General features: G+C 63.4%; 1 protein-coding gene across 1 annotated transcript in view; it reads right to left on the bottom strand.

Annotated features, from left to right (window-relative positions):
- Nucleotides 1–17024, bottom strand: part of ZFPM1 (zinc finger protein, FOG family member 1) — a 61742-nt gene that overhangs the window by 13510 nt on the left and 31208 nt on the right. The window contains exon 4 of the mRNA XM_027513832.1: nucleotides 1764–1897. Coding sequence (XP_027369633.1) covers nucleotides 1764–1897 — 134 coding nt within the window. The remainder of the gene's footprint in view (nucleotides 1–1763; nucleotides 1898–17024) is intronic.

A 17024-nucleotide genomic window follows, 5' to 3' on the forward strand; every position in this document is an offset into this window, starting at 1 on the left:
CTTCCTGCCTATAGGGACTGCGTAAGCACCACAGCCTCAATCACACAGTGGAGCCAAGTCTGGCTCCTTCCAAGGAGCTGAAATCCATGCTGGAGCTCTCGCTGCTTCCTACCTGCTTGGGGCCATGGGATAGGAGGGCTGCCCTCCACAGGGTGCTGGCCATGCTGCCCTGGAGGCGTGGCCTGGGGTAATCGCCGCACATGTATCACCTCATTTAACTCGCCCAGCATTCCCGGGAACCCGGCTTCCCCGCCTTACAGAGGAGCTGCTGCTCTGCCACCCTCTTCACTGCCAGGAGTGCAGGCTCGGGCCTCAAGGACCCTACAGGACTCCGATGTGTCCCCCTGAGGTTCCTGGGGCTGAGGAGACAGCAGCTCAGAGAGGCGGGGCACACGGCAAAGCGGCCACAGGGTAGGAGACCCCAGGGTCCGACCCTGTGCCATGGGGATGGCCTGGCCTTGAAGGTGGGCATCCTGTGTCCTGGGCCAGCCTCCCACCACCTCGCTGAGCCATCTCCAAGCTCCTGAAGCTCAGGTCCCGATTCTGAGACCTCTGCCCCAGCGTGACCCACGGCCCAGGCTTCACTTCTCACCAGAGTGGCTAGGGGCCATGAGCCACTGTGGAAGGGCATGGCTGGGGATTCTGCCCATGCTCCCTGCCAGCCCTGCTGCAGGCACCGCGCCTGGGCCTGGTTTCCTCTGCAGAGAAATGGGCTCTGTCGGGTTGGAGCTGATTAGAGCTGTGGGGAGGGGGAGAGGGGCAAGCCCACCCTCACAGCCCCGCACTGCCACTGAAGGCCGACCAGAGGCCCAGCACCACAGGGCACCTGCTGGCACCCTGGATCCAGCCTCACCTGAATGCCACACTAGCAATTGCAAGGGCCTGGGCCATGGCTGCGCCTGCGCACGTGGGGCACCGGGCCCTGGACTTGGGGGGGCCAAGCTGGGTGCTGCCTGGCCTTCTAGGCCAGCGTCACCATGGCTGGAGGTGTTTCCCGAACACTCGTCATGCACAACCTCCCTGCCCACCCCATTCCCATCACAGCAGGCGCCCACTCCACCGCCCATACACCAACCCACACAGGTTCTAAAAGGAGCACTTGTGCCCCATGAGAGGATGCCGCACCAACTCGCCTTAAGGAGAGGGCACCTCAGAAGTAGCCCTGAGACAGGTGACATGCCCCCAGTGGTCATCAGCCCGCACTGGAGACGCTCGGGCACCAACAGCGCCCTCTCCCTGTCGTCAGGAGGACCCACAGGCATGGGAAGGGACGCATCGCTCACCGTGGGTTGCAGCTGTATCCAGAAACCCACCTTCCTGGCCACTGGGGGTGACCCCACCCGTGAAGCCCAGTGCCAGGGCAGTGCCGCCCGCCTGCCTGGGCACAGGCCAGGCTCAGGCCCAGCACTCAGTCCCTTGCTTCTTCCTCCCCTCAAATGCCCTTCTCTTTCTCTGCCTCACCAACTTCTCCTCCTTCACTGAAGGCCCGCTCAAAGAACCCTCCCCCAGGCAGCCCTTCCTTGGTCGCCCTGAGGGCTAGAGTCCCACACCACCTCCCCCAGGCAGCCCTCCCTGTGCTCCCATAAAGTTACCTCTTCCCTTCCCTCCTGGTCCCAGCACCTCATGTCTGTATCTCCTGACCTGTTTTGAGAGGCAGGAGCTCCTGGGTGGGGGTCTAGCCCAGGCCTGGCTCAAGGATTGAAGGGCCTGTACCCTGGGCTGAACACTGCCTTGGCCCATGCAGCTGAGATTGGGCTACTTACCAGTTCCGCCTGCCCGGGGGATGAGGCTCTGGTCTGGATGCTCCCGCGGAACGGGCCCCAGGACAGGCCCTCGGTGAGGCTGCAGCGAGCCCGCACACACCTCTGTCCGTCTTGCAGCAGTGGCTCCAGCTCGTCTACAGGGAGAGACGTCAGAGGTGTGAGGAGGGCCTGCTGCCCAGGTTCAGTCCGTCCTTGCAGCCCCCTCACCCGGGAGCATTCAGGGGACTGAGGGCAGAGGAGGGCAGGCGACGGGTGGGTGGCCCTGTGGCCTGGCCCAGGTTACGAGGGTGGTGCTGGGTCCTGGGGGCCAGGCCAGACCCTGTGCTCAGACCTTTTATGAGGGATGGCAGGCTGCAGCAACCAGATAGCGAGGGGTGCTTGCCACTGAATCTGAGCAGGTGGGTGCACAGCTTGGGAACCACGGCTGCCACATTGGGATGCGTGTGCCTTGCACAGCTCAGGATGCACACACAGAGCCAGGTCACCCCCTCTGCCTTACATGGGGGCGACACTGCCGAGGATGACGATGCCGATGAGACTCACCTCCCGTCCCACCACACAATCCTCCCAGCCCCCTCCCATCGGCTTGAGTCCGAGATCTGCAGAGCGCACCTGTACAGGCAGCTGTGGAAATGCTGGTTTCCCACCATGAGTCAGGGACTGCATACCTCCCACCTCCTGGGGTTGGGGTGAGGTTGAGTGAGTCAGTCCTCTTAGCGCCTGAGCACAGGGCCCAGCAGGGGAGCCAGGGCAGGAGCTAAGTGTCCTGCCCCTGAGGTCCTTGGCACAGCCAGACCGTGTGCACCCAGGTGGTGCCATCACTCCCTGCAGGACCCCTGCCCACTTTCTGGAAAGGTCTGGACCGGATTCCTGCTGTGGCCTTTGGTCAGCAGCTGCCTTTCTGAGCAGTCTGCTGTGCTACTGGGGGTCGAAGGCTCTCAGGCTAAGGCCGCCTGTGCTGTGGCCGGGGTGGTGGCTCCTGTGGCTGGGGCAGCCACTGCAGGACTCTGTCCCGTGGATGTGGACTGCTGGCCTCTGCCGGGAGCACCCCCAGTCCCTCTCACGAGGCAGGACTTCAGGGTTGCACAGTGTCTGCAGTCAGGCTCCCAGGCTCGGCTGGGCCTTGCTGCACGACCCACATAACCTCGTGGGGTGGACTACAGGGCGGCCCCTAAAGACACTGTACTGCAACCTGGGGGTGGGCCCTACAGCAAACGATGGGTGTCCTCGTGAGGGAGACACAGGAAGAAGCCCCTGTGAAGATGGGGCAGGGATTGTCATGACACAGCCGTGAGGACACTGTCCCTGGAGCCTCGGGGCAGAGCGGGACTTCAGCTCCAGAGCTGTGAGAGAGATTTCCGACATTTCAAGGCACCAAGGTTGTGCGATTTTCCCTGGGCCGCCTGGGAGAGACACACGTGGTAAGTTACCCACCCACAGGGAGGGGATGATGGTGGCCATGCCCCCACAGGGCGGTCCCTCCCCAGGCCACACGCCCTCTGCCCTGGAAGGCAGGGCCACCTCGTCCCTCGGGTGCCACCTGGGCCTACAGAAGCCTCATGTGGCCTGGCCTGGACCCCGAGCAAGCACTGCTGTGTCGGCCCCACTTCCTGGATCCCTGATCGGGCAGGCTGTGGCCTTAATGGGCCTGATTATCAGATAACTGCCGGCCTAATGGCACAGATAACGTGCAAATACGCCAGGAGGCCTGGCTAAAACGTTCTAACTGGGTCCTTGTCTTCCCCAGGGCTGATAAGGTGGCAGGGGACCAGGACGAGGCCAGGAGGCGGTGCCCTTTATCGGCCCTGTGGGGAGGGGCAGAGGCTGCCCTGTTGCTCTGTGGCCCGCCCACAAGGGGCTGTGTCCTCCACCGCGCACCAGGATGGCCTGGGTCCTGGCCAGGGCTCCGCAAGGTACTGGCCAGCACCGGTCACCTGTTCCTGCCCAAACAGCCCTGTGACGTCGGCTTTCCCCTTGTTCCCTCTTCCAGTACAGATGAGGAAACAGGCCCCGAGAGGTGGTGAGGCTGACAGTGGGAGGTCAGGATCTGAGTCCAGGCCCCTGCTCTCTAGGGCGTACCTGGGTCTCTGGTGCTCCACTTGGCTGGCCCCAGGGGGTGGGAATGTGGGGAGCAGAAGAGGCTGCCTAATGGCAAGCTTGCTGGGCCCTTGTGGGTGCTGCTTCCAAGGCTAGGGGGAGCCCACCAGGGTTAGGGTATACTGCCCATCCCTCCCATTGTCCCCACTGGAGGCAGGGGTCAAGGAGGAATCTTTCCGAACCCTGATGTGCGGACAGCCAGAGCTTTCAAGCCTCGTGGGGTCTGCACGCTCACAGGCCTCTGGAGCAGGGAGGCCCACGCCCCTCCCTGGGCTTCAGTTCTGCTGCTGGGGCCACGGACAAGCCAGGGACAGTCCTCTCACTGCCCGGGGCCTGTTCCTGGTTTGTCAGGCTGGGGACCCGTGTAGGAGACAGTGGTGTCCATCCGAGGCCAGCACCCACCTTCCCCAGAGGAGGAGGAGCAGGAAGTCGTTTCAGTCTTCCCAAGAGTGGTCGAGTCCCGCCCAGACCTGGGGACACAGCAGGGACGGGGTGTCTGGCCCAGGTCCCCACCATGGGCGGGATGGGGTGCAGCCCTGGGCCCCCAGTTCCCCCTGACTTGCTACAGCTGTGGGATCCTGAAGCCCCTCTAGCCCTGGCGGCCTCCTGGAGGAAGGGGCAGAGCACCCACCCACGCCACACCACAACAAACCGCCGGCTCCCTAATCGTGCCCCAGGGCTGGCGGCCCCCGCTCCCAGATAACAGCATGGCTGGTGCTTCCCGTGGCACCCGCTCCATCTCCTGGGTATCACGCACTGCCAGAGAGGACGGCTCCTGATAAAGGCATCCGTTCAGCACGATGAGGTAGAACCCATCACTTTGGGCTTGCTGGGGGCAGGCCCAGGCCTGGGAAAGGCATGGAGGCCAGGGACCTGAGGGATGTGAGCTGGGGATCAAGCAACAGTCAATCAGAACCCACTTCCCTAGTCCAGGGGAGGCTATTCCTGAGAGGCTGGGCATTAGAAAGGGTACCCCTTGTGGGCAGAGTCAGGGCCACAGCAGGTGCCTGGCTCGGTGGGGCGAACATGGCTGGATCTCAGCCTCAGCTCACTCAGTGCACTTGTGCAGTGCACAACCTGTGCAGCTGTCCACGGTGGCCCTGGTCATGTTCAGCATCCAACCACTCAGATAACCTATTTCCGGCTCCCAGTTCCTGCCTAACCCCAAGCACAAGTCAAACAGGTGTTAAAGCCCAGTTAGCACCTATCAGAGACCCTTACCCAACCAGAAATAACTGTATCCAAAAAAGGGGTGAGGTGAGTGAGGCCACCTACTCCTGGCAGACTAGGTACTCAGTGAGAGCTCCATTCAAAACTGAGAATGAATTAAAGTACAAATGAGCAAGGAAGGGGCTGGGGGTGGCAGCTGACCAGGTGCATGACAGACAGGAAGACACAGCTATTTTTAAACGGCCCCTAAAGCTCCAGAGGATCTAGACACTGGTGGCCTTGGAGATGGTCAGCTCCCAACCGCACTCACAGGAAACTTGGAGCCAGGGAGGCCCAGGAGTGCTCAAGCCACAGTGTGAGGCCTGGCCAGGTGGGACCGGAACTGTCTTTGGACTTAACAAAGCGCCAGGTAGGTCCCTGGGGCAGAGCTGAGGGTGGCACATGCTCTGCCCTCAGAACTCCCAGGGAACATGGACAGCAGTGGCAGCGCCACTGGTGGGCCAATCAGGGTGGGCTTCCAGGTGGAGGTGTCCTCCGCCCTGGCAGCCTCCTGTGACCATGTCTCCATCTCCTCCTCCCAGCTCCAGAGAAGCTGGAGCAAGCAGGGAAGCTAGGACTCCAGCTCCAGCAAGGTCCTCGCGGAGGCCTCCCTGCCTTACCTACCACAGCCCCATCCCCACAGCTGGACACTGGGGGAACGATGCCATCTGCCCTGAGAACTAACATGGTCCTAATGGAGTTTCCGGCTTGTTTATTGAGCCTTAGCCAAATGTTTGCCATCACAGGGATTCCTCCCAGCCACACTGAAGCTGCCCCCCCCCCCCGCCCCCCGCAACCCCCACCCCAGGCGTACAGGGGGAGAGAATGAGGTTCAGAGAGGTTAAAAGACTGGCCCAGGGTACACAGCTGGCTGGTGGGATTTGACTGGAGCCTAGCACGCTCCCGGTCAGGGCCCTGACACCCTTTTCTGGGTCTTTCTGGGTGGAGGCAGGAGGCGATAGAGAAGAGAGAGAGGGGAGAGGCTGCTGGGGGGCAGTGGGGGCAGTGGGCAGCCCCTGCTCTCCTGTCGCGGGCTGGCTCCTCCTGGTGTGGAGGAGGGGCAGTCCTGTGTGGCCTGGGTGGGCCTCCCCACGGGGGTCGGGCCATCACTGCCCGCACAGTGTCGGGACAGAGACTAATTTATTCTGGCAAACAACCCCACACACACTATTTCCAGAACAAACATGCCACGCTGGGATTCAATTTCACCCCCAAAGCTTGTGTGAGAGTCCCGATGAGAAAATTCAGCCTTTGCACATTTACATGATTTAAACATCTATTTAGGTCTCAAACCGCTTCAATGGCGTCCTGAGGGGCCAGAGAAAGGAGGCAGGACTGGGCATGGCCACCCCAGGCCTGGCGTGGGAGCCCAGCAGATGGGGTGGCGGCCGGGAGCACTGGGGTCTGGAGTCCCAGCCCAGCCACTGCCTGGCTCTTGCTGAGCCTCGGGTCACCTGCTGGGCTGGTGGCTCCGAGAGTAAAGATGGTGCCGGTCAGCACGTGCGCCCGGCATGCCCCCTCCCCTGCGCCTGGGTGTTTCCACACCTCTGGTCCTGCCAGGGCTGCGGAGAGCTGTCCTCAGACTCGGCCCTGCCCCCAGCTCTGTCCCACAACCTGGAGTCCTTGGCGGCCTCCTTCAACAACAGGCAAAACAAACAGTGAGGAGGCTCTGGTCTGCCTGTGCTTCCTGCTGGAGTGGCCCAGAGAGCTCAAGCAACCTGCTTGAGGCTGCTCAGCAAGGGCTGCCGCCACCTGACCAGACCCGAGCTCCTTCTTGAGGGAGCATCTGGGGCCTCAACCCAGACCATCTGGCTGCGGAGCCCACAAGCCCAGCCACCCCCAGGTCCGGCCGAGCCACGGCCCGCTGGCCGCTTGGCAGTTCTGACCGAAGGGTCCTGATGTCCGCAGGAGTGTCTGTGAGCCCAGGCCTGCCCCGCGCCCTGCTAGCTGGCCCCTCCTTCCAGGGGCCGGGCTACATCTGTGCTAATGGCCAGTGGCCTCCAGGGTACAAAGGCCAGCCACCCGGCAGTCCCCGCCCTGAACGGTGGGCTCTGGGATCGGTGTGTGGGTGCCCACCCTGGGGTCACTGCCAGAACCCACTTATCTAATCAGCCTCATCGCTCCCGCCCAGCCCTGCCCTGCGGCTCCCGGGGGCCAGCTGGCCCCGGCTTTGTCGGGAGCAGCCCTATCTCAGGGATCACGCTGTTTGCCTTTGATAAAAGTCACAGAAAAGGGAGAGAAGGAGTGAGAGGGAGATGAAGAAAACCCTAGAGTGAGCAGGCTCCACCCTGGCGGGTTCTAGAACTCTCCAAGGGCCTGGTCCCAGAGGAGCACGTCCCGCACCAACGTGTAAGCAGGCCGAGGGGGCGTGCGCCTCCCTCAAGGTCACACGGTAGGCCAGGTGGTGGGGTTACCCTGGCCAGGTAGGGTGGGCACCACCAAGGCTGTGGGGGCCCATCTGGACACACAAGACCTGGAGCCGGTCACCTTCCCTCCTGCTCTGTGGCCATGGAGTCTCTGGGCTGGGAGGGGAGGGTCTGTCTATGCCGGTGCTGAGGCCCTGCCCGTGTGTGGCTCTCCTGTGATCTGGCTGGAAGGGCACACTGCGCTGGCGGACGGCAAACTTCCATCATCTCCTCGGAATGCTCCCACCCTAGGTCCTACCTGCTGGCCTGCTTTTGATTCCTGTTTACAGACGGGGGAACACGGCCCAGAGGGGGGGACTGGGGACAGGCCAGGAGGGGGACCCAGGTCCTGCGGCACAAGCAACGCTGTGGGATGTGCCCGGGTGAGCCAGCGAGGTCAGCGTGCATGGTGGGCAGCCAGCTGCTCAGCAGGAGGCCCACACATCTGCTGGAACCATGTGGCTTCTCCCACCCGGGCTGGTGCCCCAGGCTAGGTGGCAGCAAGACTCTCACCCTGGCTGCTGACAGGTGGCTTTCTCTAACCTGTCCCACCCTGTAGGCCTCAGGACCAGAAGATGGCCTGGATCAGGCCACACCTGAATCCCACATGGGAACTAAAAGGGGCGGAGCTTGAGCCTGAGCCTGCTGTCCCTAGTCACCATGTGCCTTTTGGACAGACGCAGGCTCCCAGCTGTGACTCACGAGGACAAAGTGTCAAAGCTCTGGGGTAAAATTGGTGGGGTCTATTTCTGCCACTCATTGCAAGGCAAGGAGAACATGTCTTGGAGAGGTCAGGGGATGGTCTTAGGTCACAGGGCCAGCAAGCAGCACAGGAGGGTGAAGCCCAGATCTCCCTGACCCCAACCCACGACCCCACCCAGGCAGTATGCTCTCGCTCACAGCAAAGCCAGCACAAGCAGAGGCTGAGCACTCTGGGCCCTAGGCACGATCCTGTCTCTGTTCCACAGGGGAGCTGAGCAGGGTGGGAAGCCATCCTGACCCAGTCCTGCACACAGGCCCAGCCCTGGAACCCTGGGCCCACAGCAGCGGCGTAGCCAAGATGGAAGGAATAACCTGAAGCGTGTCTTCTAGATAAGACAGCTCAGGGAGACACTGGCTCAGAGCAAAGGCGCTTGAGTGCTTGGAGGATTAGTGGCTCTTTGGGGCCGGGTGAGGGTTTCCCCTCTGCCTCCAGCCTGGGTGCCCCCAGGGAGCCCCTTAGAGTACCTGGACCCTGGCAGGAGAGCCTAGAACCAGCAGAAACAGCTGGAGGAGCTGGGGGCATGTATGAAAACGGTGACGGGCTGTAATGAATTAAGAACTGTATGGCATACACCGGGGTCTCTGGCCTTGTGGGGGTAACTGGATGCTGAGACAGAGCCAGGCTCTGGTTCCCACAGGACCACGACCTGCTGGAGCCCAGTGCTGCCTGCCGCCCCTCGGCCTCAGATGCCACTCTATCCTACACCCGCTCTGGGGGCCGAGCTCCACCAGATCTCTGCTGTGTAGTTCACTTTACCAAGGGTGTGGCTCTGGAGCTGTGGCTGTGACCAAGATGATGCCCAATTCACTGACAGGGAAAGTCAGATGAGAGGACGCCTGGGAGCTGCCCCTGTGGCCCCTGCATGCCGCGGGGCGCACCGCCGCTCGGGGGTCTCCCACTTGTCTGCCGGCCTGGTGCCCTCTGCCAGCACTCCTGAGTTCCAGGCTGGGCAGAGGCTGAGCCTCCCTGGAATGAGATGGCCTTCTCATTCCAGGCCAGAGGTTTTCAAAGGGCTTTGAGCCCAGAAACTCCTTCGCAAGAAGCTGCCCACAGACCCTGCACTCACAGCGGTAGGTGGTGGGGGCGGGGCTGGAGCTCAGACCCAGAGGACCCCTCTCAAGCCCCTCCCTTGGGGTGGGGCACACCTGCCGCCTGTGTCTCATGGGGACCGCCTAGTGCGGGGTGGAGCCGGCAGGCAGGCAGGTTCCCCAGAGCCGACGGCAGAGGGGGCTGGTGGGGCGGCACGGAGGCCCGTCCATCATGGGCCGGTGGTGCCAGGCACCACAGGGCCTGGGCCAGGGAAGGCCCTTCAGTGGGCAGGACCCTGGACACTCTGGCTGGGGGCCTTTGTTCCCAAGTCCCCTCATGCAGCGGGGTGCCTCCACCAGCTCACTGTGCCCTGAGCTGCCTCCAGCGCCAAGGGGCCCATGTGTGCATTTTAGTGACTCTCAGTCTCCCCCTAGAATGTACCCATTGGGCAGGGGGCACTGGCGGCTGGCTGTGTCTGACAGCGCCTGGGTGCAGCCCACCCTGTGGGCATCTGTCTGCAGGACAGTGGCAGGGGGGCAGACCTGAAGCTGAGCACCCGGGCCCTGCTGATGAGCCACAGGCCTGGGAGAAGGGGCAGCTGGTCGTGTGGGGCCGGGGGGTAGGGTGTGCCCCCATGCCCGCCCACACATGCCCTGAGCCCCCAGATGGATGGAGGCCCAGAGCCACCTCTGGGGCTCCCGCTTCCCATCTGTGAAGAGCTGGCACACGGAATGGGCAAGGAGGGGGACATGCTGGCCCCTGGGCCTGGAGTCCACTGTGGACTGGCCCCACCCACCAGCGGGTGACGCCAGCCCCCAGGTGCTGAGCCCCTGCCCACCCCCACCCCGCCAGCTGGTGCTGTGACTCTCTTCCTATCGCTGGGACATCGCTGGGATTATTGATTTTTTGACACAGAACAACAGCCTATCTCTATCGGGCTGAACCCTGGCCCCGGCTAATGGCAGACTGGGACTGTCTGGGGAGAGCCAGCAGTGCAGGGTGGGGCCGGCCCCACACCAGGGTTCTGACTGACCCCCCTCGCCCACCGACCTGTGGGGCCCCATGGCCTCAAAGTAGGTGGCCGCATGGTCTCTCCAGCCTTCCCGAAAAGCTTAAAAGAAGATAAGAACTGTCCTGGTCTCCAGGCCTCAGCCTTCCCATCTGTGGAGTGGGCAGAGGGCCCCAGGAGCTCTGGGCCCTGGGACTCTGATCTCGGGAGAGACCTGTGGCCTGAGAAATCGGGTGGGGGGGGGTCCCTGGTTCTCCCTAGCCCTGCCTGCTCCTGGAGGGGTGGGCTGGAAGCAGGAGCTGTGATAAGGTAAGGAAAATACCTCCTGTGCAAACAGCTTATCAGGCTCCTATCAGCCTGGGCGTCCTAGCCCCGGCCCTGTTTTCCAGGGGCCAATGCCACCGAGGGCCTTTCTTTCTGGCCGGCTTCCAGCTCACCACCTCTCAGTTGGCCCGGCTGGCCCCGACACCCCCTGTACCCTGGGGCCCCACCCACCTGCCCCTTGGGCCCTGTCTCTCTACTGTGAATGGGCAGGAGAGGTGGGCATGAAGGCAGCTGAGGCTCTAGGCCAAGGCTGGGTGGTTGGGAGGGTAAAGAGAGGGTGCCCACCCTGCCACTGCCAGGGCACCACCACAGGATCCTTGGCACCACCCCAGCCTGGCAGGGGCCCACTCCGGCCCTGAGGGCAGTGGTGGGCACTGAGGTTGGCCAACATCATCGAGGAAGTTGCCACACCACACGACCCCGCAGGGCCGGCCCCTAGGGAGTAAGAATCTCCCTTGGGAGAAGCGCTGGCAGACCCTGTGTGAGCACCCTTGGGCCACTCCACCCACGGAGGAGGCTGAGCCCGGGGATGGCTGTGTCACCCAAGGCCCCAGGGCTCTGGGGCACTGGCCCAGGGCACCTGAGGATGACCCAGCATGAGGCCGGTCCCAGGAACTGTGAGCCCCTCTCAGGAGCTGTGCGGACCTGCAGACACCTGCTCCCAGGACGCGGATGACTCAGTCCTCAAGCTACCACGTGCCCTGGGGGTGGCGATTCTCTGCGTTCACAGAGGTGGAGACCGAGGGTCAGAGGGGATCTGGCCACGCAGTGTGGTGGTGACTGAGTTCAAGCCCAACCCCTGATTCCTGTCCAGCCCTCTGTTCTTCCTGCCCCTGTGTGTGTGTGTGTGCGTGGGGGGGGTGGGGGTGGTGGGCAGGGCGGGGCAGGGGCTGAGGAAGAGGCGGCTTAGAGGACAGAGGGCCCTGCTTCCTGCACACAGCGGTCCCCGGCCAGCCCCAGCTCCAGACACAGAGCCCTTCTCTGAGCCTCTGCCCAGGAGCCTCCAGGGCACCCCCGCTGACCCTCCACAGAGCACATGTGTCTGCACCCCACGGCTGGGCTCCACCTGCTCTCTGCCTCGGGACCCGCACCTCTCTCATCTGCTGAGGTGATGGCTCCTGCCCTCTCTGTCAGGTCCCGGGCCCACAGGAGAGGCAGAAAGGCCTGGGACTGGGGGGGAGGCGGCGGCAGTAGGCACACACAGCCTGGCAGGGTGTCTGTGCGCAATCCGTTTTTTTGGGAATCATTTCTCCCTTTACGTGTGGACATTTTGCAGAGCCGCAGAAATAAAAACATTGATGGCTTACTATCTTCCGCACGCGGTGATGACTATCCACACCACCACACCGCCCTACGCCTGTCTGCATTTGAGATTATTTTTTCTGGGGTAAATTCCTAGAAGTTGAACTGCTGAGTCAAGGCAGGGGCATCTGAGCACCCTGAGGGGCTTGGGCGGCTCTGGCCTGAGCACCTGAGTGTGTGGGCACTCGCGGGGCTGCGGTGGCCAACTTGCACCCACTGCGCCAGCAGCTCCCGGCCCCACGGAGACCACAATGGACCTGGGACCTGGGCTGGCTGGCTAGATGCCAGGGCCACCTAGTGGAAGGGCGTGTGTGGGGATGGGGTCGGGGAGGGGTGGACACAGAGGCTCTGTCTGGAGGGGGAGGGGTGGCCAAGGCAGCAGGACCCCTCCCCCCAACACACAATATGCCCCGATAGCATCGCTCATTTCAGGCCCCGCTCGGCCCCTTCGGGCAGGATATGACCAGCCCTCGAGCCGATGGCAGCCCCTTTGTCCCATCTCCAGGCACCGATCTTATCGGTGGCGTCCACTGCTGTAGTAATGGAAACACGCGGTGAGGAAATAAGAAGTTAGCGCGCAGACAGAGCACTAACAATAAATAAATAAATAAATAAGGAGCCCAGCGCCGCGTGAGAGGGGCTCAGGGACACTGTTAGATCGGGAAGGCCGGGTAGGCGGCTCCCCTCCTGGTCTGGCTGACCCTCTGCAACTTGCCTTCCTCACCTGTCAGGTGGGCCGGCCAGAGTCGCCTGCTACCTGGTCTGCGGGGAGATCCCAAGACAGACAGAGCCGGGCATGAGGGCGGCCCTGCCCCAGTCTGCCCCCGACCCCTGGGCCGTGAGCCCAGGTCATCCCAAGGTGCCCCCCGTGCGGGCTTGGAGGGGGCCCCATGTCACATACACCACTCTGCCGCCCCGCCCGCCATCCTCAGCCCTCCTGGCTCTTCCAGATGGCCCGAGTGTCCGGTCTCCCGTCCCACAGATGTGCGGCCCACGTGCCAGGCCACACACCCAGTAGGAGTGGGGACGGCGAGAAGTCAGACTGTCCTGATGCCCATGGTCAGTGGGCCCCCCCAGCCAGGAGTAGCTGGATGGTCACCAGTGCTGGTGGCAGTAACCACGGCCGTGCAGGTCCCTTGCCAGCGAAGGCGCTGACGACAGTCAGGGCACAGCACGGCCCTAACCGCCTGTCGTGAGGCCGGCCCAGCGTTGGGCATCCTCCTGTGTGTGGCCTGCGCATTCCATGGGAGGTGGTGGGGGGAGGTGAGCTGAGGCGCCCCAGGCCACAGTGGGCCCAGGAGGATGAGGAAGCACACTTCCGGGAGGGGTCGCACTCTCCAGGGGCTCCAGGCGGGGCCGGGTGGCCCCGCACCCCTGATGTCTGGAGGCCCTGGCGGGACAGGCGGACGCTCAGACGCCCGGCCTCGGGGTTGGGGGCAGCCAGGGCAGGAAGCGGGCGGGAGGGCGGAGGAGGAAGCCGGCTCGATTAGCACTCGCGGCAGAGATAGGCGGCCCAGCCGCAGATAGCCACTCCCGGAAGGCGGTGAGGTCAGCGGCCAGGCCTGGGCCCCCACCCGCCGCCAGGAGAGCGGGATCTGGGCCTGGCCACACTCCCCACAGGGCACCCCGCGCCCCCTCCATCTCCACCGGCACAGGGTCCGTACCTGCCCACTAAGGGGCCTGGAGAACCCTGTGGGGCTGGGCTGGGAGGGGGGACTACAGGGCCCAGCCCCGGTCACCCCGCGTCTCTCTGGGCCTCAGTGTCCTCGCCTGAAACACGGGAGCATGGTGCCTGCCACCACATTTCAGGGTCAGCCTTTTCACGGGTCTCTCGTGTCCACACCGGAGCCCCTAAAGTCCACTCACCACAAGGCTGCTGGGCCGGCCCGAGTGGTCTCCCCGCCAGGCCCCGCACCGGCCGCGCGGGTGGGCCATCTTCCCCGGTGTCTGCGGGGCTGGCTCCCCCTCCGCGGAGCTCCTGGTGCAGACCCCCGAGGGCAAGAGGCATGCACCCCTCACCACGTGTGCCCCTTCTCGGTCGCCTTCCCTGCATATCTTCTGGGCCCCTGCTGACCGCTCTCCGCATAGTCCGTGGCGCTGGGACGGCTGGGGCTCCCGCAGGGTCCGTGACAAAGACTGGCACACAGTAGGTGCTCAATGAATGAAAATGGGAGCGAGTGAGTGGACAGGCTGTGTGGCGGGCAAGTCCAACGGGACGGTGGGCAAGTCTTGCTAAAGAGCGGTCCGTGGATTGCCGGCCCTGCCCATGGGTCCTGAGCCCTCGAGTGACCCGAGGCCCAGGCCTTTGTCGGGGTGGAGGTTTAAGTCAGAACTGGGCCAAAGGGTGGCTTCTACTAGCCGGACTGAAGGACCACTGACCACAGAGGGGGCTACTCAGGGCTGAGGGGTCAGCAGCGTGGTCTGGGGGGGGATGGGCCATGGCCTCAGCCCCCCTCAGGGTGGCGGGGGCACAGGCCCTCTGCTCAGGGCCCTCCTGGGGTGTTGTGTGTGGCCTGGCACCTGGGCCTCTGGTGCCCACTGGGCGGCACACGACGCAGCATCCAGGTGGGCCACACCAGCCAGAAGGAGGGACCTCGGGCTGACGGCCCCCGCTCAGACTTGGCCCCGGGGCTCTCCCACAGGGCCCCACTGGCCAGGGGTTCAGGCCGCTCCCCTAGTCTGGGGACTGATGCCCTGGGGAGGGGGCTTGAGAGGGGGTCAAGGAAGAGCTCAAGTGGGCCCGTCAGGGTCACAGCCAGCCAAAGCCCGGGACCCTGAACCCCATTTCCACGAAAACCACCTACAGAGTGGGATCCCCCTGCTCTCTGAGACCGTCCCGGTCAGCGGTCCCCAGATGGCGGCCGGCTCCCCTCACTTTTCTGGTCTTTGCTCAAACGCAGCTCAGGCCGCCCAACTCAGAACTGCCCTTCAGTTCATTCCAGGGCCTTACCCCCTCAACTCCCCTGGACATGTGATGCTTTTACTTCCTTATTATTTAGTCTCTGTCTCCCTGATCAAAACAACAGCCCCCTGGGGGGCCAGGACGATGCTGGCACTGAGCAGGCGCAGGAAGCACAGGTTTGTTGAGCGAATAAACGACCCCCTTCCCTGGCCCACTCCTGGGCTGCAGACTCCCACTCCTTGCTCCTAATGGCCCATGTCACCCGGACACACCTCCCCTTTCCAGCTGGCGGTGCGTGGTAAACACCTGGGAAGGAAGGTCACTGCGGAGACCAACGACCCCCTCCTCGGTGCGCCCCCTCCCCGCTGCTCCAGTCCTTGTCCACTCAGCTGTGAAGGGGGTCAGGATGGGTGGAGGGCCCTCTGGACGGGGGTTGGGGGTGGTCTCAGGGAACATGTCTCTCTGGGGACATCTGCTGTGGAACAGAGGTGGCTCCTGACAGAGCTCCTGGCTCTGGTCTCTAGAGCTGACCCCAGGCTGACCCCCACAGCCCGCCGTCGCCCCCTCCTGTGCCCCTCCCCCCTGCCCGCTAATCTAAGATAAATGGGCCTATTGGGCCGCAACGCCAGGCCCAGTGATAACACAAAATAGCTGAAATGATTTTTCCCACCCACACATGCCGAGCGGGCGGGAGGGGCCGTGCGGCCAGGCTGTATCAGCCCATCTCCCCGCTGTCCATCAGGACGGGCCGTCCTGCCTCAGCCGCCTGCCCACCACCGCTGCCCGATAACAAACCTTGAGGTCTGCAGAGAAACTCCAGGCGGCAAGATTAGTCCACTGAGTGCACCCAGACGGCCAGCCCGATGCCCTTGTGCACGCTTCTGGGTGAGAATGCCGGGCCTCCGGCAGACCCCCGGGACCCTGCACAGAGAGGGAGCGGCTCCGGGGCCCAAGTGGAAAACTACAGCTGCCACACCCGCCCCTGCTCCCAGAGGTGGTGTCCACTAGCCCACTCTCCACGCAGCGGCCAACCAAACGGCCTGCTTCACACCCACCCCATGTTACAGCCAAGGAAGGGGACGCATCTCACTACAGTCCATGGCCTTGAGCCCAAACCCTGACCCATCCGTGTCCTGTCCTGTCTCTCCCCAACCCCGCTCCAGCCGCACCCATGCTGTCCAAACCTCAGGGCGTTTGCATGTGCCCGCTCCTCACCTGAACACCCTTGGCCCACTCCAGTGTATTCTTTAGGCTGCACCTTGGGGGTGGGGTACACCTATGGTGCTGTCCTGGCCTGACCACCTGGCTGTCCCCTCTGCTGACCTGCGGTGTGGTGGGGACATGACCAGCCTTCCCATCTCAGCCTCAAGAGCCCGGGATGAAGCTGAGAACCAAGAAGGTGACACCTCATGTTTGGTCATCTGAATTTTGTCCTGTAAACAGAGGTCACCAGGAAAGAATTCCAGGCCCTGATACACTTACAGGTGAAGAGACTGTTCCTGGGGCTCTGACCACACTGTCAGGTCATGGGCCTGGCCATCTGTGGAGTGCAGGCCACCCTCAGGGCCACTTGACTAGCCACCAGAGCTGGTGGGGAGCCCTGGGGTCCCCTAGGTTCACCCCTTCGCTCCCCAGCTACTCACTGCCCCTGAAGTAGACAGCCCTGCACTCAGGGGTGTCTGAACCACGCTGCCTCCCGGACAGGCATGCGGAGAACTGGATGGTACGTGCTCACGTGGTCTGCCCCAAGCAAGTCCCTGGGGGTAGGGGACCCCCACGAGGTCTGGCTGCAGAGGCTCTCGGGTCCCTGGGGGCCCAAACCCAGCCCAGCCCCCACTCACTGCTCTCTCTGTTTCTCATGCCCCAGCCAGGAGGCTGAGGCCATGCCAACCGCCACTGCAATGGGGGCCACGAGGTGGGTGATAGGGCCAGGACCCTCCACAGTTGAAGGGGACCCTCAGGGCTCGCAGCCCTCCCGGGGGCTGCCTGTGTGCCCAACCCTCTGCTTTTCCTGCACATTAACTGGGGAGGCAAAGGGGGAGCCTGTCACTGGGGCCACGGAGCACAGGCAGGGCAGGGCCGTCACAGATGCGAGGTGGGGATTTCAGATTATAACTCCCAGCCATCTGCATATCGGAATTCTAAACAGCCAGCCCCTTGCACAAACAAGGTCATTTCAAAGATAAAAACACTCGGCTCTCCGGGTCCCTACCGTCTGCCC

The sequence above is a fragment of the Bos indicus x Bos taurus genome, chromosome 18 (genome assembly GCF_003369695.1).
Source record: "Bos indicus x Bos taurus breed Angus x Brahman F1 hybrid chromosome 18, Bos_hybrid_MaternalHap_v2.0, whole genome shotgun sequence".
Lineage (NCBI taxonomy): Eukaryota > Metazoa > Chordata > Mammalia > Artiodactyla > Bovidae > Bos > Bos indicus x Bos taurus.